At 46.7% G+C, this 24,341-nt stretch overlaps 1 protein-coding gene across 1 annotated transcript in view; it reads left to right on the top strand.

Annotated features, from left to right (window-relative positions):
* The window catches only part of HLTF (helicase like transcription factor), a 173,926-nt gene that overhangs the window by 137,047 nt on the left and 12,538 nt on the right, over window positions 1-24,341 (top strand). Inside the window, exon 23 of the mRNA XM_082251177.1 lies at window positions 6,759-6,939. Within this exon, the coding sequence (XP_082107303.1) occupies window positions 6,759-6,939 (181 nt within the window). The remainder of the gene's footprint in view (window positions 1-6,758; window positions 6,940-24,341) is intronic.

The following is a 24,341-nucleotide window of genomic DNA, read 5'->3' on the forward strand; positions in this document are numbered from 1 at the left end:
GAATCGAGATTGATTTTTTTTTTTTTTTTTTTTAAAATGATTAATCTAGTGTGAACCCAGGCTAAAGTGGAACTTTATGTATTATAGTTTACTAAAAAATAATGTCCTGTACAAAACAACATACATTGTACCAAAATTAGTGTGTGCTGTAAATTGGCTCCAGCATTGTTTCTTCTTGCTGGAGGTCACCATTTTGTTGAAGCCGTGATAGTCACGCTGATTCACTGCCAAAGGTTCTAATTTAAACCTGCTTTTTGGTGGCTTGTGAAGTGGACTTGTGGAGCAAATTCCTCAAACATAGAAGTGGACATCTGGTGAATGATCGTCTGGCACATTCCGCTGGTAGCAATGGTGGTTACTTTTCAGACCTGATTTCTTCCTCGTGCGGCCAGCTCATGAGCGCTTTACCCTACTACTAGCCTACTGGTGGGTTTCTTTCCGAATCAGTTTAATTGATACCTAGTCAATTTCTCCCTATAAGGAAGTGTAAATCTGGATGGCCAGTCTGTGCTTTAAAGAAGATTCATATTCCCATCGCACACCTTCCTGGATATAGGCACATGCAGTGCCTTTCGAAAGTATTCAGCCCCCTTGAACTTTGCGACCTTTTGCCACATTTCAGGCTTCAAACATAAAGATATAAAACTGTATTTTTTTGTGAAGAATCAACAAGTGGGACACAATCATGAAGTGGAATGAAATTTATTGGATATTTCAAACTTTGTTAACAAATAAAAAACTGAAAAATTGGGCATGCAAAATTATTCAGCCCCTTTACTTTCAGTGCAGCAAACTCTCTCCAGAAGTTCAGTGAGGATCTCTGAATGATCCAATGTTGACCTAAATGACTAATGATGATAAATAGAATCCACCTGTGTGTAATCAAGTCTCCGTATAAATGCACCTGCACTGTGATAGTCTCAGAGGTCCGTTTAAAGCGTAGAGAGCATCATGAAGAACAAGGAACACACCAGGCAGGTCCGAGATACTGTTGTGGAGAAGTTTAATGCCGGATTTGGATACAAAAAGATTTCCCAAGCTTTAAACATCCCAAGGAGCACTGTGCAAGCGATAATATTTAAATGGAAGGAGTTTCAGACCACTGCAAATCTACGAAGACCTGGCCGTCCCTCTAAACTTTCAGCTCATACAAGGAGAAGACTGATCAGAGATGCAGACAAGAGGCCCATGATCACTCTGGATGAACTGCAGAGATCTACAGCTGAGGTGGGAGACTCTGTCCATAGGACAACAATCAGTCGTATACTGCACAAATCTGGCCTTTATGGAAGAGTGGCAAGAAGAAGGCCATTTCTTAAAGAAATCCATAAAAAGTGTCGTTTAAAGTTTGCCACAAGCCACCTGGGAGACACACCAAACATGTGGAAGAAGGTGCTCTGGTCAGATGAAACCAAAATCAAACTTTTTGACAACAATGCAAAATGTTATGTTTGGCGTAAAAGCAACACAGCTCATCACCCTGAACACACTATCCCCACTGTCAAACATGGTGGTGGCAGCATCATGGTTTGGGCCTGATTTTCTTCAGCAGGGACACGGAAGATGGTTAAAATTGATGGGAAGATAGATGGAGCCAAATACAGGACCATTCTGGAAGAAAACCTGATGGAGTCTGCAAAAGACCTGAGACTGGGATGGAGATTTGCCTTCCAACAAGACAATGATCCAAAACATAAAGCAAAATCTACAATGGAATGGTTCATAAATAAACATATCCAGGTGTTAGAATGGCCAAGTCAAAGTCCAGACCTGAATCCAATCGAGAATCTGTGGAAAGAACTGAAAACTGCTGTTCACAAACGCTCTCCATCCAACCTCACTGAGCTTGAGCTGTTTTGCAAGGAGGAATGGGCAAAAATTTCAGTTCTATGTGCAAAACTAATAGAGACATACCCCAAGCGACTTACAGCTGTAATCGCAACAAAAGGTGGCGCTACAAAGTATTAACTTAAGGGGGCTGAATAATTTTGCATGCCCAATTTTTCAGTTTTTTATTTGTTAAAAAAGTTTGAAATATCCAATAAATTCCGTTCCACTTCATGATTGTGTCACACTTGTTGATTCTTCACAAAAAAATACAGTTTAATATCTTTGTTTAAAGCCTGAAATGTGGCAAAAGGTCGCAAAGTTCAAGGGGGGGGAGGGGGCGAATAATTTCGCAAAGCACTGTATGTATTGGATGCTGAAGCGATCACCAGCTGGACACTGGATCTATCACAGGTACAAACATATTCGCCAGCACACCATGGATCTTGCAAAAGCAGTCCAAAAGCTTTACTGCAAAAAAGACCACATCAGAAACAATGCAACGTTTTGGAGCCACGCAGGCCTGACATAGGGGTCCTGCGTGGCTCCGAAAACGTTGCACTGTTTCCGATGTGATCTTTTTTGCAATAAAGCTTTTGGACTGCTTTTGCAAGATCCATGGTGTGCTGGTGAATATGTATGTTCCAGTCTGTGCTTTCATCGCACAGTGATGTGATAATTCATTATCCCCTGAAGAAGCGAAATTTGTCGGCGAAACATGTTGGGATTATGACCCCTGAAGTGTTATTAACTTTGGACCATGTCAACCAGTCTCCAGAATACCATGTTGGAGTAATTGTAATATTACTATTTGTATATGTTTTGTCTTAATAATCATTTTTAAGTTTTGTCTTTTAATAATCATTGAACTAAACAAAAAATGTAGTCCTTTTTAATTTATTCTTTAGTTTATTGGCACCTTAAAAATCCCAGCTCCTACAGGAGCATTTCTTCTTCCGTTCTATACATTCTTAAAGGAATGCGGTTGCCAGTGAATTTACCTCTGGAAACCTTTTTCCTGTCCTTTTATGTATAATAGTTTACTAACAATTAATTTTCTGTACAAAACAACTGACATGTTTCCAAAATTAGTGTGTGCTGTAAATTGCCTCCAGCATTGTTTCTTCTTGCTGGAGGCCACCAGTTTATTGAAGTGTAGAGCATTTACAGTGCCTAGCAAAAGTATTCAGCCCCCTTGGCATTTTTCATGTTTTGTTGCCTCACAACCTGGAATTAACAAGGATTGTTTGAGGATTTGCATCATTTAATTTACAGAACCTGCCCACTACTTTTGAAGATTTTTTTTTTTTTATTGTGAGGCAAACAATCAGGACAAAATAACAGAAAAAGTCAATGTGCTTAACTATTCACCCCCCTAAAGTCAATACTTTATAGAGCCACCTTTTTATGGCAATAACAGCTCCAAGTCGCTTTGGATAAGTGTCTATGAGCTTGCCACATCTTACCACTCATATTTTTTGCTCATTCCTTGTTACAAAACTGCTCCAGCTCCTTCAAGTTGGAAGGTTTGCACTTTTGAACAGCAATCTTTAGGTCTGACCACAGATTTTCTATTGGATTGAGGTCTGGGCTTTGACTAGGCCATTCCAACACATTTACATTTTTTCCCTTAAACAACTCAAGTGTTGCTTTAGTGGCATTGTATTTGGGGTCATTGTCCTGCCGGAAGGTGAACCTCCCTCCTAGCCTCAAATCACGCATAGAGTGGTACAGGTTTTGCTCAAGAATATCCCTGTATTTATCACCATTCATCTTTCCCTTAACTCTGACCAGTTTCCTAGTCTTGGCTGCTGAAAAACATCCCCACAGCATGATGCTGCCACCACCATGTTTCACAGTGGGGATGGTGTTCTTTGGGTGATGTGATGTGTGGGGTTTGTGCCAGACATAGCGTTTTCTTTGATGGCCGAAAAGTTAAATTTTAGTCTCATCAGACCAGAGAACCTTCCTCCATTCTTTTTGGGAGTCTCTCACATGCCTTTTCGCAAACTCAAAACGTGCCATTTTGTTTTTTGCCGAAAGTAATGGCTTTCTTCTGGCCACTCTGCCATAAAGCCCAACTCTATGGAGCGTACGGCTTATTGTCCTCTTATATACAGATATTCCAGTCTCTGCTGTGGAACTCTGCAGTTCCTCCAGGGTTACCTTAGATCTCTGTGCTGCCTCTGATTAATGCCCTCCTTGCCCAGTCCGTGAGTTTTGGTGGGCAGCCGTCTCTTGGCAGGTTTGCTGTTGTGCCATCTTTTCATTTGGTTATGATAGAGTTGATTGTGCTCCTGGGGATCATCAAATATTTGGATATTTTTTTTATAACCTAACCGACTCGTATTTCTCAACAACATTGTCCCTTACTTGTTTGGAGAGTTCCTTGGTCTTCATGGCAGTGTTTTGGTTAATGGTGCCTCTTGCTTAGGTGTTGCAGCATCTGGGGCCTTTCAAAAAAGGAGTGTATATGTAATGACCAATCATGTGACACTTAGATTGAACACAGGTGGACATCATTTCACTAATTGTGTTACTTCTGAACTTAATTGGTTGCACCAGAGCTTTTTATGGGCTTCAGAACGAAGGGGGTGAATACATGCGCACATGCCAATTTTCTGTTTTCTATTTCTAAGAAATAGTTTTATGTATATTTTTTTTCTCATTTTACTTCACCAACTTAGACTATTGTGTTCTGATCCATCACATAAAATTCAGATTAACAAAACATTGAACTTAAGGCTGTAACAAAAAAGGTAAAAAGTCAAGGGGGTGAATACTTTTGCAAGGCACTGTATTCCTTTATTGGAAAGACTCATTCTCTCCTTATTTTCTGTAATTCGAATATTTAAATTTTCAGCCTTGATTGTATTTCTTAGCTCAGATAGAGAGGAAGGCTGACAGAAGCTTTACAGTGCTGAATTTCATAGGCTGTCAATGAAGGGTAAAGGAGAGACTATCAGAGAGATGAGATAAGACACAATCCTTGTAAGTTCACTTGTGTGTATCTCTCTGGCAGCAGAGATTGCCTGCCACCTTACGTGCTTTCCTTTTCTCCCTCCCTAATCTGTGTTCCCTCCACACAGTCTGTGTCATTCCTGTTGTTTTCTTCCCCTTTAGCAATAGTAAATCTTAAATCTGTCAGCATATCTGCCTCTAGTGGCTCTGACTTAAGGCAGAATGCTGAGAAAAGAGAGCGACTGAGCATGTGCAGAGCAGGGGGAAATAGACCCATTACTGGACTTTAAAGAGGAAGTAAGCCCTCCTCTGCAAGTTGTACCTATAGGTAAGCCTATGATAAGGCTTACCTATAGGTACTGTAAATATCTCCTAAACATGTACCGTTTAGGAGATATTTACCTTACATGCAGCCAGTGACATCACTGGCGCATGCGCTCTGAAGGAACTGCTGCTCGTGCCGTTCCTTCAGAGCCCCGTGCCGTGACCGTCGGCTCCCGCGCGCGCGTGTCACCACGGCTCCGGCCAATCAGATGGCCGGATGCCGCGATCCCGGAAGACGGGCGACTGGACATGTCGCCCGTCATAGAGGTAAGCGGGCGGCACCGCGGGGGCTCGTTCTAAGGTAAGTATTTCATAATGAGCTAGTATGCTATGCATACTAGCTCATTATGTGTTTCTCTTGCAGGGTGAAAAAAAATAAATAAAGGTGGGTTTAGAACCTCTTTAACCACTTTACCTTAGAAAGGTTTTAACCCCTTCATGGCCAGAGCATTTTTTGCTATTTAGCACTGTGCTACTTTAACTGGCAATTGTGCGGTCATGCAACACTATTCAGATTACATTTTTTCACACAAATAGAGCTTTCTTTTAGTGGTATTTGATAACCACTAGGTTTCTTATTATATAAAAACCAAAAATTTCTATTATAAAACATATCCAATACAAAAATTATTTATAAAAGTTGTCCAAAATTATTCTGCTACATGTCTTTGGTAAAAAAAAAAAAAAAAAACACTATGTTTTGTATAATAATTGGCTAGTACAAAAGGTATAGTGTCTACAAACTATGGTATACATTCTGGAACTTACACAGCTATAGGCTGTACTGTAGCCGTGGTAATCAGTGACGTATAGTGTAACTGTGATGGGTTGGTGGCCAATCTGGCCCTAAAAGACACTATCTGGGAAGGTCACTGACACGAATACAGTGGTCAGTGATAATACTGTACTAATGACACTGGCTGGGAAGGGGTTAACATCTAGGAGCAACCAAGGGGTTAACTGTGTGCCTAACAATGTGTAGTTTGTGTAATGCGTGCTGCTTTTACTTTACTATATGTCAGTTTTTTCTCCCTGCTTTGCAGAGAGAAGAAACCCTCAGATTGGTGTTCACAATACACAGTTCTGTTTTTTTGTAAATGCAGAACTCTGTGTGATTGACCACAGCCAATCAGCCAACTTCAGTCAAAATCATTGACTGAAATCAGTTGCTAAACTTGTGCTGTGCCTACAGCACGGGTCAACAGGGGGCGTGCGTACGTGTGCCCCAAACCTGGAAGAAAGGCCTGCAGTGTACAGGTGTGTCACTTGGCCTGGAGCTGCGACCCGCCTGCAGTACAGCTACCGTGGGTGGGCAGGAAGCAGTTAAACAGTATAGTTACATATTTTTATTTTTTCTATAGCTTTACATGTAAAAGGGGCCAGCCAGTTAGAAAAGGATATCCTGATAGAAGTTCCACTTTAATAAAAAGCACATGGTTTATCACAAATTGTGGCTCAGAATAGGTTATGGTTTCATGCATCCAGCCATGTTTAGCCTTTTGACCTCCCTCCTCTTCCCTCTTTAGCAGTTATGTAACCTAGATTTTATGCAAAGCAGTACAGGATTAATGCCAAGTCAGATGTGTTTTATCCATGCAGTGTCTGTTGTCATGGAAACGGTACACTGTCCTAATTTTTGTTTGTAGAGAGTCCAGCTTCACATTTACACGCCTGGATGGATCTATGAACCAGAAAAAGCGAACAGAAGCAATTCAGTCATTCCAAAGCAGTCATAAAGATTCTCCAACCATTATGCTGCTGTCACTGAAAGCAGGAGGAGTCGGTCTGAATCTGACAGCGGCGTCTCGTGTGTTCCTGATGGATCCTGTAAGTAGTTAATAAAATAAATAAATCAAATAGTGGTCATTTTTGGTGAATTGTATTACACTGATGGCACTATATGCTCAGGCACATCCCAGAAAAAGATTGTGGAAGGACTTTACTGGTGCAGTAAAAAGCAAGTTTAGCTGGAATTTACAATAGCCATATTATCTCATTTCAGAATAGCTCTAACCTGATGTCCCCAGGGCTCTAGATGTCAGGTACATAGAAATGAGCACACATTAATACATTACAAAGACTAAACCAATAGAACACAAATTTAGGGCTAAAACAAATAATTGATTATAATTAATTATGAAAATAGTTGTCAACTATTTTCATAATTGATTAGTTGGCCTGCAAACAGAATGCATTATTTGCTTACATATCAGAAAATACAGTGCAGCACACATAAAGATCAGTACACCGTCCATACATGTCAGTATACACAGTGCAACAAACATACAGCTCCGTACACTGTTCATACATGTCAGTATACACTGTGCACCACACATACAACTCAGTACACCCTCCATACATGTCAATATACACAGTGCACCACACATACAACTCAGTACACCCTCCATACATGTCAGTATACACAGTGAACCACACATACAACTCAGTACACCCTCCATACATGTCAGTATACACAGTGCACCACACATACAACTCAGTACACCCTCCATACATGTCAGTATACACAGTGCACCACACATACAACTCAGAACACCCTCCATACATGTCAGTATACACAGTGCACCACGCATACAACTCAGTACACCCTCCATACATGTCAGTATACACAGTGCACCACGCATACAACTCAGTACACCCTCCATACATGTCAGTATACACAGTGCACCACGCATACAACTAAGTACACCCTCCATACATGTCAGTATACACAGTGCACCACGCATACAACTCAGAACACCCTCCATACATGTCAGTATACACAGTGCACCACGCATACAACTCAGTACACCCTCCATACATGTCAGTATACACAGTGCACCACGCATACAACTCAGTACACCCTCCATACATGTCAGTATACACAGTGCACCACGCACACAACTCAAAACCACAACTCAAAACCATTATTCCTGGGATGTGGCACCGTTGGGATTTAGACTACATGAGCAATCTTCTTTGTAACACGCATACAACTCAGTACACCCTCCATACATGTCAGTATACACAGTGCACCATGCATACAACTCAGTACACCCTCCATACATGTGTGTATACAGAAGGCAACACACATACAGCCTTGTACACTGTTCATACATGTCAGTATACATAGTGCAGCACACATACAGGTCAGTATACACAGCACAGCAAACATACAGCTCGGTACACAATTCATGCATGTCGGTATACACAGTGCAGCACACATACAGCTCCGTACACCGTCCATACATGTCAGTATACAGAGGGCAACACACATACAGCTCAGTACACTGTTCAAACTTGTCAGTATACACAGTGCAGCACACATACAACTCAGTACACCATCCATACATGTCAGTATACATAGTACAGGACACATACATGTCAGTATACACAGTGCAACGCACATACTGCTCAGTACACTGCTCATACATGTCAGTATACACTGTGCAACACACAACTCAGTACACATGTCAGTATACACAGAGTACTACACGTACAACTCAGTTCACCCTCCATATATGTCAGTATACACAGTGCAGCACACATACAGATCAGTACATCCTCCATACATGTCAATATACATAGTGCAGCACACATACAGCTTAGTACACCTTCCATACATGTCAGTATACACCGTACAACATATATACAGCTCAGTACACCATCCATACATGTCAGTAAGTGCCTAAAAACTTGCGAATGTGTGAGAAGTAATGCCTCCTGGGACATGCAGTCCTGGGAAGGAGAAGGAAATGAGTGATTCCAAAGGCAGAAGTTTTTTTTCCTTGCTATAGGGGCACTCTATAGTATACTTTGCAAGTTACTATAGGGGGACTCTATACTATACTTTGCAGCTTGCTATAGGAGTGCTCTATAGTATACTTTGCAGCTTGCTTTAGGGCTGCTTTATACTTTGCAGCTTGCTATAGGGGATACTCTGAAGGCAGGAGAAGCCAGAAGCGCTGGCAGGGGACCCCAGAAGTGGAAGATCGGGTCTGATTTGTGCAAAACCATTACAGAGCCAGTAAGTATGACAAGTTGTCTAGTTAAAAAAAAAGAAAAAACTTACTGTAAGGGCTCTGTGCAGGAAATTTCAGCATCTGAACCCAGAGAAGTTGGAGGCTGATAGACTGGAGGTAATATAAGGCATTACAATTACATTTAAAAGAAAAAGTTTACCAGTATTGTGCATTTATATTTAAAATTATATCTGATTATAGTCATGCAAAACGTCTCAGCCTTTAGTACTACTTTAATATAAAAGATTTATAACCTCCCCCCACCCTTCATGTAACTTCTTGTATGACTACCAGTTATAATACCCTATATATCCAACTTCGGGGTATATTTAATCTGCTGTTTTTTTACTATAAAGGGCTAATTTTTGTTTTTTAACCCCATCATGACAGGTGATGTAAAAATCATGCTGATGCTACTAAATGTCTTATGATGGCCATACACTTATCAATATTCATACATTCAATGAACGCACGAATATCGTTCGAAAATTTCCCTTGCTTTAACATTCAATTTTAAAATGAATGTATTTTCTGAACGAAAACCACATACACGGTCTGAAAATTTGTTCAATCAAGAGAAATTTTCTATTCTGCTCCTTCAAATATTCTTTTCATTGTGGTCAAAAAACGAACATCAATTTGATCCCACTATTGATCAGAAAAATTGAACAAAGATTCTTTAAATGAACATTTTTGAGGGAAAAATGTGTTTGTATTTGGCCAGTATAAGTGACAGCAGCCACGGGTTGTATCCAGCTACCTGCCTATGACAAGGTAGTCTGTCATTCATAATATTATATTACATTCCTGTCTGAAAATCTGCAAAACTGTATTTCTCTTTTGTTCATTGACGTACACAGCTACTACCATTGGGTTATACTGCCCCCTACAGGAGTAGGACACTAGGCAGAAAATAATTCTGGGTACACCCATGGGCAGTCCCAGGGGGTATACACCCTCTCTCTGCTATAGCCACTTAGTTTTTTTTCTTCCAAGGCAGGAGTAAGGACCTAGTTCCTTCCTGGGATCTCTGGTCCTGGCACATTTTTTTCTTTTAGATAGATTTTTTTCCTCTGGTTTTTCCTGTGAAATCTACAATCAACTGCCGGACTGGGTGATGGGCTGGATAATCTAGATCGAGTGGTCACGCCAGTCTTGCCACCGAGCGTGTGCCGACCTCAGCTCTGTGCTAGATTAGCCGCGACATAGCCCCACCAGATGGGGGCTGGGCGGCGAGTTAAACGCCTCGTGAGGTCTCATACAACCGGGTCTCGGCCCTATTCGCAGTGTTCCTCCTGGCTGACAGCCTCCCATTTCGATGGAGAGAGGTTCTGTCTGGATTGGTGCCTGCCTGGTTCCTGGTATGGTGAGTAGCTGCCCCCCCCCCCTCTCTCCATGGAGGGTTTTGGGGTGGACATGGTCCCCTCCTTGGGACGGTCGGACCATTGGGCTCCCCTCCTTCCTGCAGGCACCCCCTTTTGTCAAGTCCCTCATCCTGGGGATGAGGGCAGGGCGCTAACTGGCGATGGGGGCCAGGGGGGGGGTGCGGCGCCAGCGACCAGATGATCGATTGCATGTGGGGGGGGGGTTGAACCTGGCTGGGGATCCTGCCAGTGCCCTCTGTCCTGCCTGGATCTGCCTTTGAGGCCTGATCTCCCTCCTGGGTCCATGTAAGCCTTGTGGTGCCACAATTTTGTTGTAGCCTGCGTGTTTCTATACACGGCAGCCATGTTTGTGTAGTCCGGTGGCCATTTTCTTGTGGTTTGCCATTTGATACAGTGGCGGCCATGACCGTAGAGCCCTGTGGGCGGCGGTTTCAGCGGTGGGAGCCCCTCCTCATCCCCTGGTGCTGATTCCTGGATCAATTTGCTTCCTGATTGCCACACCTGTAGTGCAGATTCTCCTGGTGGCTGCAGGTGACTGTTTCTGCTGGGTGTTGAGTCTGGTGGGGTCCTCTCCCTGTCTGCTGAGGATCACTTGGTGCTTTGTGCCTGGCGACTGGGTGGGGCTGCCAGCGCGGTGGGGGTTGTCCCTTAGCAGCGTTTTGCACTTTTTGTGGGCCCCCCCTGGTGACTCATGGAGTCTTTTGAGCACATTTGCCAACCTGATCCCCTCTCTGAGGCTGCGGGGCCCTCCGGGTCCCAACTATCCATCAATGCACTAACGGCAGTCCTGGAGTTCCTTATGCCCCATGTGGAAGTGGCTTGTGAGCGACGGGCTATCAAAAAGCAACCCCTGCCTCCTCTGTCTCATCAGATCCTGAATCTGACTCGGCCGCTGCAGACGTGGGTCACCCTGTTGTGTCTGCAACCACGCGCCCGGAATCCTCTGATAGTGAGAATGATTCCTCCACATTTGCGATCGCACATGAAAAGGCGCTGGTGGATGCAAGGTTTGTATCTGTGAGACCCTGAAGATGGAGGATGCAGCTGAAGCTACGACTGAGGTGCAGATGCCCTTTGGCGCTCACAAGCCATCCAAAGCGGCACAGGTGTTTCCTTTCCCTACCTATTTTGACAGAATTGTCGCTAAAGAGTGGGGACGACCAAAGCATCCCATGGGGTCCCTAAGCACTTTACTAGGCATTACCCCTATGAGGAGTCCCTTCTTAACCACTTAAGCCCCGGAAGATTTTACCCCCTTCCTAACCAGGGCCTATTTTGCAATTCGGCACTGCGTGACTTTAACGGACAATTGCGCGGTCGTGTGATGCTGTACCTAAACGAATTTGACGTCCTTTTTTCCCCATAAACAGAGCTTTCTTTTGGTGGTATTTGATCAACTGTGTGATTCTTTGATCATGCGCTATAAACAAAAAAAGAGCGTCATTTTGGAAAAATTACAATATTTTTCACATTTTTTTTATATGAAATTCCCCCCCAAAAAAATCAAAATTTTTTAACATTTTAGGCCAATTTGTTTTCTGCTACATATGTTTGGTAAAAAAAAAAAAATCGCAAAAAGCGTATTTTGATTGGTTTGCGCAAAAGTTATTGCGTTTACTAACTAAGGGAAAGATTTTTGTCATTTTTGTTGTTTTCTTTTAACGAGTAATGGCGGCGATCTGCGATTTTCTTTTTTTTGCGGGACTTTGACATTGCGGTGGACAGATCGGACCCTTGACTGACATTTTTTACACTTTGGGGGTTACCAGTGACATTACTACAGTAATCAGTGCTATACATATGCACTGTTACTGTAAAAATGACACTGGCAGTGAAGGGGTTAACCTTTTTTGAGAGGGAGGGTTTAAGGGTGTCCCTAGGGGCGTGATTCTAACTGTGATTGGATGTGGTTACTGGTGTAAGAACAGAGATCAACGGTCCTACATAGCAGAACCGTATGATCTCCATTCTTACACAGGGAAGAATGACAGGCGGCTTTGTTTACATTAGCCGCCTGCCTTTCTTCCGGTGTAACGGACGATCGCGAGTGCCCGCGGACATCGGGTCCACCGGCACACACGGGGGAGAGCGCACGCTCCCTAGAGCCTCACAGGCTAGCGACGTAGCCCTACGTCGCTTAACCTGTGAGGGGCTGACCGCCGCCGTAAATAGTCGTGCAGCGGTCGGCAAGTGGTTAAGAAGTGGACTGTGCCACCTGTGGTGGACCCTCAGGTTTCCAGATTAAACAAGGCAACCATGATTCTGGTTGAAGAGTCCCTGGACTTTAAGGATCTGAAGGCGGAGGCTGTGGCCCGCACTATGTACACTCTGTCTGGTTCGGCAATGAGGGCGTTATTCACCATTGCCCTGCACTGACCGAGTGGGCTAAGCTCCTACACTGTGACCTGGAGGGGGAACAGCTTCCCCCTGCCTTTGCCGAGCTGATGGACCAGCTGAGGCTACAGTTTGCCTCTTTGGATGCGGCTCCCCTGATGGCCCACCTCTCTGTTTTGACAGTGGTCCTTCCAGTGTTTTTTTTTGGTTCAAGTGCTGGTCTGGGGATCAGACTTCAAAAAAGGCCTTGACTGATCTTCCTTTTCAAAGAGATCACCTGTTTGGAGCTACCCTGGATGACATCAATAAAGGTCTTACTGGGGGGAAGAGTGGACTTTTCTTCCACAGGTTACTAAGGGCAAGAAACCTTGTCAGACGTTGGCCTTCCTTCTCAGTTCATAAGAAGTTTTTTCATCCATCAAGGGCTCAAAGCCTTTCAGGCTTCCCCAGACCTATAGACAAGGCTCCTTCTGCATGAAGGTGCGTCCTCACCAGTATCGGGGGTGAGGGGACGTCTTCGCTGGTTTCCGGACCCGTGGACTTCCCAGGTGCAAGGCAAGTGGGTCCACTAAGTCATTCAATCCGGCTACAAGAGTTTCGCTCTAGTCCCCCCGGAAAGGTTTTTTCCTTCCAACTTGCACCTGTCCCCAGACCGCTTACATGGCCTGTTTGGGGTGGTAGAAGACCTGTTCCTTAAAGGGGTGATTGACCCAGTTCCGACTTTGGAACGTTTTCAAGGTTTTTACTCAAATCTGTTCACAGGTCCCAGGAAGTAAGGCAAAGTGCATCCAATCCTAGACCTCAAGGAGCTAAACTGCTTTGTGCGGGTACAGAATTTTAGAATGGAGTCCATTCGGGGCGTGGCCTGGCGCAGCATGTGAGAGGACGTGTGTGAGAGGAGCTCCGCCGGACCGATATCCTTCACCGCTAATCCTGCAGCCCTTCGGGCACGATAATCCTTCCTTCACCTCCCGCACACCCGCGGCACCGACCTCCGCATGTCTCCGCCGAAGAAAGGCTCTGAAGCTGCGGCAAAACTGGCTGCATTCCGGAGGCTGGAGAAGGAGGCCCCGATCCAAGATGGCGCCGGCCCGTCGCTCGTGGTGGAGGAGCCTGAGAGCCCTGCTACATCCAAGGTTTTGGAAGCGATTGCTACTTGCCAGACCATGCTGACTACTAAAATCGAGGAGGTGAAGGTAGATATATCTTTGATGCGTCAGGATATGCAGAAGCTGAGGGACAGAGTTGGTGAGGCTGAACACAGAATTAGTGAGGTGGAAGACTCCCTCCCCCCATTGCAAAGCTCCTCAGACAGGCTGCAGCAACAAGTACACCTTATCCTCCAAAAACAAGATGACATGGAGAATAGGCTGCGCCGCTGTAACCTGCGGTTCATTGGCCTCCCGGAGGGCTCTGAAGGTGCTGACCCCTCATCATATTTGGAACAATTGCTCACTCAGACTTATGGCAGAGAATCCTTTTCACCCACTTTTGTTGTGGAACGTGCACATCGCCTCTCAGGGCGCCCCCCCCCTCAGGGTGCACCCCCCCGCACGTTCATCGCTAAATTCCTGAACTATCGGGACCGAGATGCCATATTGCGCCTGGCCAGGGTTAAGGGGAACATTCCATTTGGAAATCACAAAATAGCGATTTTCCCCGACTTCTCTGCTGAGGTCCAGAGGCGCCGCAAGAGCTTTTTGGAGGTCAAACGCAGACTGCGTATCAAGAATATCAAATACTCCATGTTGTATCCGGCCCGTCTTAGAGTGGAGGGCGAGGACCGAGCCCACTTCTTTGAGGATCCGGAAGCCGCCATCTCCTGGCTAGAAGGACTGGAAGCTAGAGCCTGACCACCTTGCCCTGGCGACTTCATGATACTTTCTCCCTGATGGCCTATACCTTAAGCTGCTGCAAGGGTGGAGGAGGGGTTTTGTAGATCCTGTGGAACTCAAGACTTTGCATCCCCCTTCCCCCCCCCCCCTCCCCCCTCATTTTCCTGCACTATTGCTCCTGTGTTTGACCGGCGGAGCGCCCTAGCTCCACAGATGGAACTGATTTCTCTGTTCTCTTCCTATGGACTTCCACCTGCCCATAGGCTTTGCTACCCAGCGATACACCTGTTGGTTTTCGCCCCCTACACCCGCTAAGGCGTGTGTTTGTGCCCAACTCCCCTGTTGCCCCCTGCGACTTCTGCTGGACCTGGGCCCCTGGGCCCCCTTGTTTATTCTATTTGTATTTTGCTGTATTTTTGCTGCATACCTTGGGGGTCCCTGGCCTCCTGATCTTGCTCTTTCCCAGTCGCATGTGGGCCTGTTCTGGTTGAGGCACTTGTTTGGGAACATGCCCGCACAAGTTGGGGTTGGTGCAGGGCAGGGAGGGGGGATTGGGGTGTTACCATTGTTTATGGTTTATATTTGGTACAATCTCTATACTGTTTCTGTTTTATGCACATTGACCTCAAGTAATAATTATTTGCTCTTTTGCTGCCGTTTATCGCCGCTGGTGTGTGACCGTGGACTTGTTGGTTCCGCGGCCTTACTGCCTGAGATCCTGGGAGCCTCCGCTCCGCGCTCTGTACTACCCCTGCCATGGCCGCATTGAAATTGTTGACGTGGAATGTCAGGGGTATGCGTGATAAGATTAAACGAACGACTGTCTTTAATGTCCTACGCCGTGTACGGGCTGATATTATAGTTCTGGTGGAGACACATTTGGAGGGCCGTGTACAACAGTCCCTCAAACGTCCCTGGGTTGGTTGGGTGCAGCACTCTGCTTATAGCTCACACTCCAGGGGTGTGGCGCTACTGGTGGCCAAATCGGTACATTTCCAGCTCCTAGGATCTCAGGTCGACCCAATGGGTAGATATGTTTTTCTCAAAACGTCAGTCTATGGGGAATTGATGCTACTGATGGCTTTCTATGTGCCCCCCCCTTACTCTGCTGTGATTATTATGGAGGGACTGGCGTTTATGGCACAGAGCCCAGGGGCCCCGGTGATCTGGCTGGGTGACTTTAACAATGTGATGGACTCGGGTCTGGATAGGTCCGGTGGCGCCTCCCAGGTGCCGCCGGGGTCGTCCCCGACCAGGTTCTCCCGATTGTTGGAGAGCTTTGGTTTGGCCGACTCTTGGCGCAGCAAATACCCCGCGCAGCGCGCGTACTCCTGTTTTTCGGCTGCACACCACTCTATGTCACGCATTGATCTGATATTGCTGTCTCGAACCCTGCTCCCCAGGTTACTGACGGCAGGCTTCGCCCCACGGACTCTGTCTGATCACTGCCCTTATTGGATACTGTTGTCCTTGCCCTGCAATAGACCTCCCCCGGCCTGGCGCCTGAATCCCGCCTGGCTCCCCTTGGTGTCGGATGGGAACGACATTGAGGGGACCTGGACACAATTCTTTTCTGACAATGAGGGCACTGCCTCCCCGGCTGCGGTGTGGGAGGCGTTTAAACTGTTCGCCAGATCCACTATGATTTCCAAAATCAAGGCTGTTAGAGCGCGGGCTGCCGAGGAGATCTCCAGGGCAACGACAAATCTAATTGAAGCTGAACAGGCCTTTATGGGGGACCCGACTCCGGCACATGAATCTCAGTATAAATTGACCTATAAAGTCCTTTCCCAACTTGACTACGAGAGGGCGAAATCTAAGATGTTTTTTCAGAAGCAGAATCTGTTTGCACATGGTGAGCGGGCGGGGAAACTCCTCGCATACTTAGTTCATTGTGAGGATAGGCCCCCGGTAGTTATTACTTTGAAGGATGACCTGGGTAATGAGATCGCTGATCCTGCTGCGGTGACACAGTGTTTCCGCTCATTTTTTAGTACTCTTTACACCTCTAGGGCTCCCGCTGACTGCACTGACATGCATGACTTTTTGGACTCTATTGACTTTCCCACTTTGACACCCGACCAGTTGGCGACCCTCGAGGCACCCATCTCTGTGGAAGAGATTGCAGCAGCCGTGTCCAAGTTCCCTAGGTCTAAGGCCCCCGGCCTGGACGGCCTCCCGATTGAATTTTTCTCCCAATATTCGGAACTCCTTTCTCCTAAATTATTGGCTTTGTTTCAATCTCTATTCAAAGATGCAACCCTACCCCCTTCTATGCGGGAGGCGCTAATTGTGCTCATTCCCAAGCCGGGCAAGGATGTACACGCCCCAGAGTCTTACCGTCCCATCTCTTTGCTCCCAGTAGACACTAAAATCCTTGCGAAAATTTTATCCCTCCGCCTCAACAAGGTGATCCTTTCACTCATACACTCGGACCAGGCCGGGTTCATGCCTGGGAGGAACACCTCATTTAACCTTCGCCGGTTATTTATGAATCTCCAGGCACGGCACGACGGAATGGGTGGCAGGGTGGTGGTCTCATTGGACACGGCTAAAGCATTTGACTCGGTAGAGTGGCCGTTTCTGTGGACCTGTCTGGACCGGTACGGCTTTGGACCTAATTTTATTAAGTGGGTCAAACTTCTATATAGCGCCCCGGTAGCTAGGGTCCTGGCAAATGGCTGGCAGTCGACCGCCTTCCCTTTATCCCGTGGCACTCGACAGGGGTGCCCCCTCTCCCCCCTGCTGTATGCCCTGGCCGCGGAACCTCTGGCGATGGCCATTAGAGCACATCCCGGGATTCGAGGCCTACGTAAGGGACCGTTGGAGGAGAAGATCAGCATGTATGCAGATGACACTTTGTTATATTTGGAAGACTCTCGGGAATCCCTACTCACGGCCCTTTCTTTAATTGAACGGTATGGACGATTCTCCGGTTTTCAGATAAACTGGGATAAGTCACAAATTCTCCCGCTTGACGAGAGCCCACAGGCAATCACCCCCGCAAGCCCAGCCCTACAATGTGTATCCCGCATTAAATACTTAGGGATTCAAGTGACAGCTAACTCAGCAGATTATGTCCCGGATAACGTTCAACCCCTGTTCCCTCTGCTTAAGGCTAAAATTCAAGTATGGTCCAAATTACCTCTGGGAGTGATGGGTAGAGTCAATTTAATTAAAATGATTCTTCTTCCCAAAATACTTTATGTTGTATGGCACTCTCCTATTTACCTGCCACTCAAGCTGTTTAAGCAGATGGAATCACTCCTCAAGACCTTTGTTTGGGGTGCTAACCGGCACAAGATCTCCTGGCGCAAACTCAAGAATCCTACAAACCTAGGGGGATTGGCCCTGCCGGATTTTAATCTGTACTATCTGGCAGCTCAGTTGTCCCAGTTCTTTCACATAGATAAAACGGATAGAGAACGTTTTTTGACCCTGCTCTGCCCTGGGTGGGCTCATCCCCTCGGGGACCCCCTCCTAGTTATCCTTAGGGGTGTCAGGGGCTCGCCGGAGCCCTTGTGCCCCAGATCTCTTCTATACCACTATTGTCGGATCTGGGAGGTGGTAGCGTCCAGGCTTCGGTGCCCTCCATTTCACACATTCACCCCTCTGTGGCATAACAGCGCATTACGCGAGTTCCTTTCCATCCCTGACCTGTCGATATGGAGCGGGAGGGGTATTCTTCTCCTTAGCCATATCTCCACGACCACTGGTCTGCGGTCTTACGAGGCCTTGCAGGATCAGTTTGCGATCCAGGGCCCCATGCACTACAGATACTTACAGCTCTCCCATGCCTATAGATCTCAATTCCCTGATGGCCCTCCTGAGCTAGAATCGGTTACCACCCTTGAGATTGTTAAAAGTACAGCACCCAGTCACCTTATTTCCATGTTCTACTCTGAACTTCACACACCTTCCTCGACCACCTTGGCTTTTGCACTTAAGACCCGCTGGGAGCGCAGTGTGGGGGCCATGGAGGATGAGGAATGGGAGGATGCCCTGGAGACGTGCCGCAGAGTGTCGCCAAAACTGTCGGATCGCCTAACTCAGACCTTTATAATACACCAGGCTTATCTCACCCCACTTAGACTGTCCAAATATCACCCTGACTTGGTCCCTTCTTGTCCTATGTGTGGAGACCTTGACGCCTCCTTCTTTCATCTCTTGTGGAGCTGTCCCCAATTACAGACTCTATGGCAACAAGTAGTCACATTCCTCCATGACAAGATGGGGTCTCCTCTGCAACTCTCCCCTAAGGAGTGTCTCCTGGGGGTTTACCCAGATGGAGAGATGCCCAAATCCACTGTCATATTTCTTCAGGAAACTTTGTTTATAGTACGTAAACTGATAGCCAGGAGGTGGATGAGACCTACTCCTCCTACTCTAGGTTTGTGGATTAAGGAGGTTAATGGTGTCATCCCATTTCATAAACTTTTATATAAACATAGGGGGTGCCCTCAGAAGTTCAACAAGATTTGGGACAAATGGGTGCAGTGCCCTGATACGGCTCGGTAATGCAGTGGGTAACTATTCTATGTTGACCGCCCCTGGTAAATCAATATTTTCTGTTCGAGGGTTGGATCGACGGAGAGCCACTGACTACTGTTTTGTTTTTTACTATGTCTATTCTGTCTCTCGGTGCTGATCATTTTGTATATTTGTATTTTTGTACCCCAATGTGTTATGAACCTGATTGCAGTTTCAATGCACGGTTTATTTTTGTATTGTACCAAAATTTCAATAAACCTCACTGTTTTGAAAAAAAAAAGAATGGAGTCCATTCAAACGGTGGTGGCATCCCTGCATCAGGGGGATTTCTTTGCCTCTATATTAAGGATGCCTACCCATCACATTCTAATGTGTGGCAATCACCAGTGTTTTCTCTGCTTTGCTGTGGGAGAGGAGCATTATCAGTTTGTGGCGTTACTCTTTGGTCTCGCGTCTGCTCCTTGGGTCTTCACAAAAGTGTTAGTCCCGGTGCTAGCTTTGCTACGCCAACGGGGGCTCGCGGTACTGGGCTACTTTGACAATCTCTTTCTGCGAGTGGAGTCTCCCACTGGTAGAGAACCTGGAGATCACAATATGAACTCGGGAGTTCGGCTGGATTCTGAATTTTCAGAAGTCTGCTCTGGTTCCGTCCACAAAGCTGGACTATCTGGGCCTGACTCTGGACTTGGCCTTTGTCAGAGTGCTCCTTCCTCTAGACAAACTCCACAAATTGCAGGCTGCAATTCGCCTCCTGCTGTCCAACAAATGGTCATCCCTCCGGACTTGCATGCGGTTGCTGGGGCTGATGATGTCTACTTTCGAGGATGTTCCTTTTGCACAGTCCCATTTGAGGCCCCTGCAAAGGGAAATTCTGACCAAATGGGAGAAGACTCCACAGTCTCTGGACAATCAGATCCGACTGAGTCTGGGCATAAAGGAGTCCCTGATATGGTAGCTTCGTGCTTCGGCTGGGAAATTCCTTCCATTCCTTGTATTGGACAGTGGTCACCACAGATGCCAGCCTGTCCCTGCTGGGGAGGCATCCTTTGGCAAGCATTCTGCTTGGGGAATCTGGACGCTGGCAGAGTCTAGACTCCCAATCAATGTCTTGGAACTCCGAGCGAGCAATCAGACTGTATCTGGATCATTGGACGGATTGTCTTCAGGGTTGTCCAGTGTGCATTCAATCACCAAGGGGCACAAGAAGTGTCCTGGCTGCTCTGGAGGTAGCCAGCATTCTACGGTGGGCAGAATGGTTCCTTCCAGCCCTCTCATCAGTACACATTCCTGGGGTAAAACATTGGCAGGTGGATTACCTCAGTCGGCAGGCGTTGGACCACAGGGAGTGGTCCCGTAATCTTGAGGTGTTTCATCAGCTGTGTCTCTGGTGGAGCACCCCTGAGGTGGATCTGTTGGCATCTCGGTTCAACAGAAAGGTGCAGAGGTTTGTGGCTCGGTCACAGACGTGCTGGTGGCCCTGTGGGGTCAATATCGCCTGATTTACGCCTTCCCTTCTCTCAAGCTTCTGCCCAGACTTCTACACAGGATCGAGGCAGAAGGGATTCCGGTCATCTTAGTGGCTTAGACTGGCCTCACTAACCTTGCTACACCAATCTGGTGCGGCTGGTCGCCAACGTTCCTTGCCAGCTTCTCAGGGAGGTTCTGCTATCCTAAGGACCAATCTTCCATCCTGCTTTACAGTCGCTGGCTTTCACAGCTTGGTTGTTGAACGCCAGGTGCTGAAGGATAGGGGTTTAGCTGAGTCGGTTATTCCTACACTGTCGAAAGCTAGGAAATCTACCTCTAGTAAGATCTACCATCATACGTGGAAGACGTACATTGCGTGGTGTGGGTCTCTTGGCATTCTTCCTCGCTCCTTCTCGGTGGCTCAGATCTTGATCTTGACCTTCCTTCAACGGGGGGTTGAACAGAAATTGGCCATGAGTATCATCAAGGGCCAGGTGTCAGCTTTGGTGGTCTTCTTCCAATGACCTTTGGCCACAAACTCCCTGGTGCATACCTTTCTTCAGGGTGTCTGGCATTTGGTTCCTCCAGTGCAGGCTCCGTTGCCACCTGGGGATCCTATTTTGGTGCTTTCAGCACTACAGAAAGCTCCCTTTGAGAATTTTCTGGAAATTCCCCAGCTTATTCTGTCCCAGAAGGTGGCCTTTTTAGTGGCTATCACCTCTGCTCGCAGGGTGTCCGAACTGGCAGCGTTATTTTGTCGTTCACCTTACCTGGTGATTCACAGGGATAAGGTGGTTCTTCGCCCTGGTCCATCGTTCCTTCCAAAGGTCGTCTCTAAGTTTTTTTTTGAATGAATACATTGTGTTGCCTTCCCTGTGTCCCAGGCCTAGAAATCCGAAGGAAATTGCCTTGCATGCCTTGGATGTGGTCTGGGCAATTAGGGTGTACCTGGAGTCTTTCAGGAAGTCCGACTCTCTCTTTATGCTCACGGATGGACCTCGAAAAGGGTTGTCCGCTTCCTCTGCGACCATTGCCAGATGGATCAGGCAGATGGGGGTTCAGGCCTATTCCGTCAGGGGTCAAGTTCCTCCTTTCCCTGTCAAGGTGCACTCTACTAGAGTGCTTTGTGCCTCCTGGGCTTTCCGTCATCAGGCATCAGTGACACAGGTTTGCAACCACCTGGTCGTCGGTGCACACTTTTACAAAGTTTTATGAAGTGGATGTGTTGGCATCTGCGGATGCTTCTTTTGGCCGCAATGTTTTGCAGGCAGCTGTTTAAGAGGACCTGATCCTCTTTGAGGGTGTATTGTTTTTTTCAGGTGGGCTCCAGTTGTTTTGATTGAGCTCCTGTTGCCAGGTTGGCTAATGTATAGCCTGGGGAATTTTTTTGTTGTTCCCACCCCTCATGTGTAACACTGCTTTAGAACATCCCAATATTTATGAATATCAGGCGCTGTGTCCGTCATTGAACGAAAGAGAAAATGGGATTTTTGACTTACCGTAAAATCTATTTCTCTGATGTTCATTGACGAACACAGCACCCATCCCTCTGTGGAGTTAATTCTCCTAACACTACACCGGATGGAGATGCTTACAGCAGCACGCACATGCACGGAAGAGCGGCATAGGGTGCGGTGGCAATCCTGGTCGCACTTCACGTGCTCAGATGAATATCTACAGATGACAAGCTAGATATGGTTAGTGAGGGGAATAGGAGAAAGGGAGGGGGGACCCTTTTTCCCTTTTTTTTTTTTTTGGGGGGTGGGGTGTGGGGTTTTTTTTTTTTTTTTTTTTTTTTTTTTTCTCTCTCTCTCTCTCTCTCTCTCTCTCTCTCTCTCTCTCTCTCTCTCTCTCAATTCAATTCAATTCAATTCAAATAAGCTTTATTGGCAGGACCAAGTACATTTTAGCATTGCCAAAGCAGTTTGGTTTGGGGGGGGGGGGGGTAATGGGTAATATAGAGGGGAATGGGGGGTGAGTCTATGTAAAGGATTTTTAAGTCCTCAGTTTTTCATGTCCCTCTCAGTCTGTGACACGCTGTCACATATTGTGCAGCTATTCTCACCATTGGCTCCTCTTCTCCCAGTAGGATTTGGAGTTTCCTCTTCTCTTCTAGAGAATTGAAGTCCGGGATGAGAGCGGAGAGTCTCTGGAAGTGAGTGTCCCTCACTGATGAGTACTTAGAGCACTGTAGCAGGAAGTGGTCCTCGTCCTCCAGGACCCCCTGGTCACATTGCTGGCACAATCTGCTCTCCCTGGGCTTGTAGGTCTGTCTGTGCCGTCCTAATTCCATTTCCAGGCTGTGGGCGCTCAGTCTGTACAGGCTCAAGGTCTGTCTGTCTTTGGGCTCTTGTAGCACCTCCAGGTATGGGGCCAGTTTGTAGTCTCTCTGCAGTGACTGGTAAACAGTTAGTTTCTTCGAGTTTGTAATTTCATTTCTCCATTCTTCAACATATTTTTCTTCGGAATAATTTGTTATGTTTTTTATTTGTGGTTTTGTCAGGCCAGACTGTTGGGGGTTTGGGATGGGCAAGGCGCTGATAAGTTGTTGCAGACCGCCAGGCTTGGGCTGGTTCTTATTGGTCAGTAGGGCCTTATGATGGTACGAGTCGGGACTGCTGTTGTGTAGATGGTCCCAGAATGATAGCGCCCTCTTCTGTATTGCAAGAAGTAAGGGAAATCTGCCCAGCTCAGACCGGCAGGCACTGTTAGAGGTGCTCCGGTGGACTTGGAGGAGGTGCTTGCAGAATTCCAGATGGAATGTTTCTGTCGGGCTGGAGTCCCATTTGGATTGGTCTGGGTAGGTGACAGGACCCCAAATCTCACTGCCGTAAAGAAGGATTGGGGTGATGACGCTATCAAAGATTCTAAGCCAGACTTTCACTGGGGGTTTTAGGTGATACAGCTGTCTCCTGATGGCATAGAAGGCTCTGCGTGCCTTGTCTTTTAGTGCTTCTATGGCTGGCTTGAAACTTCCTGATTGGTTGATTTCTAGGCCGAGGTAGGTGTAGCTGTTAGTTTCCTCAAGAGTGCGGCTGTTTAGTGTAAATGAAGGGCTCTTTGTGTTCTTTCTTTGGAAGACCATGATTTTTGTTTTCTTTGGGTTGATGGGTAGTGCCCATGTGGCACTGTATTTCTCCAGCACTTCCAGGCTGTCTTGTAGGCCTTTCTCTGTTGGTGACAGAAGTAGGAGGTCATCTGCATAGAGCAGGAACTTCACCTCAGTGTCATGCAGAGTCAGTCCAGGTGCTGGAGAGGATTCTAGAGCTGCAGCCAGTTCATTGATGTAGATGTTGAAGAGGGTTGGACTTAGACTGCAGCCCTGTCTGACTCCTCTGGCCTGCCGGAAGTGCTCTGTTCTTTTCCCATTCACCTTTACGCTGCAGCTGTTCTCAGTATATGAACTCTTGATGACATCATATGTTTTCCCTCCTATTCCACTTTCCAATAGTTTGAGGAACAAGCCTGGGTGCCACACTGAGTCAAATGCCTTCTTAAAGTCCACAAAACAGGCGAATATCTTCCCATGTCTTGTATTGTGGACGTGGTTCTTGATCAGACTGTGCAGGGTGTAGATGTGGTCTGTAGTGCGATGGTTTGGCATGAACCCTGCCTGACTTCTGTTGAGGACGTTGTGTCAGGAAGGTGAGGATCTCTCTCTCTCTCTCTCTCTCTCTCTCTCTCTCTCTCTCTCTCTC

This window comes from Pelophylax lessonae (genome assembly GCF_965119305.1).
Source record: "Pelophylax lessonae genome assembly, chromosome: 3".
NCBI classification, from domain to species: Eukaryota; Metazoa; Chordata; class Amphibia; order Anura; family Ranidae; genus Pelophylax; species Pelophylax lessonae.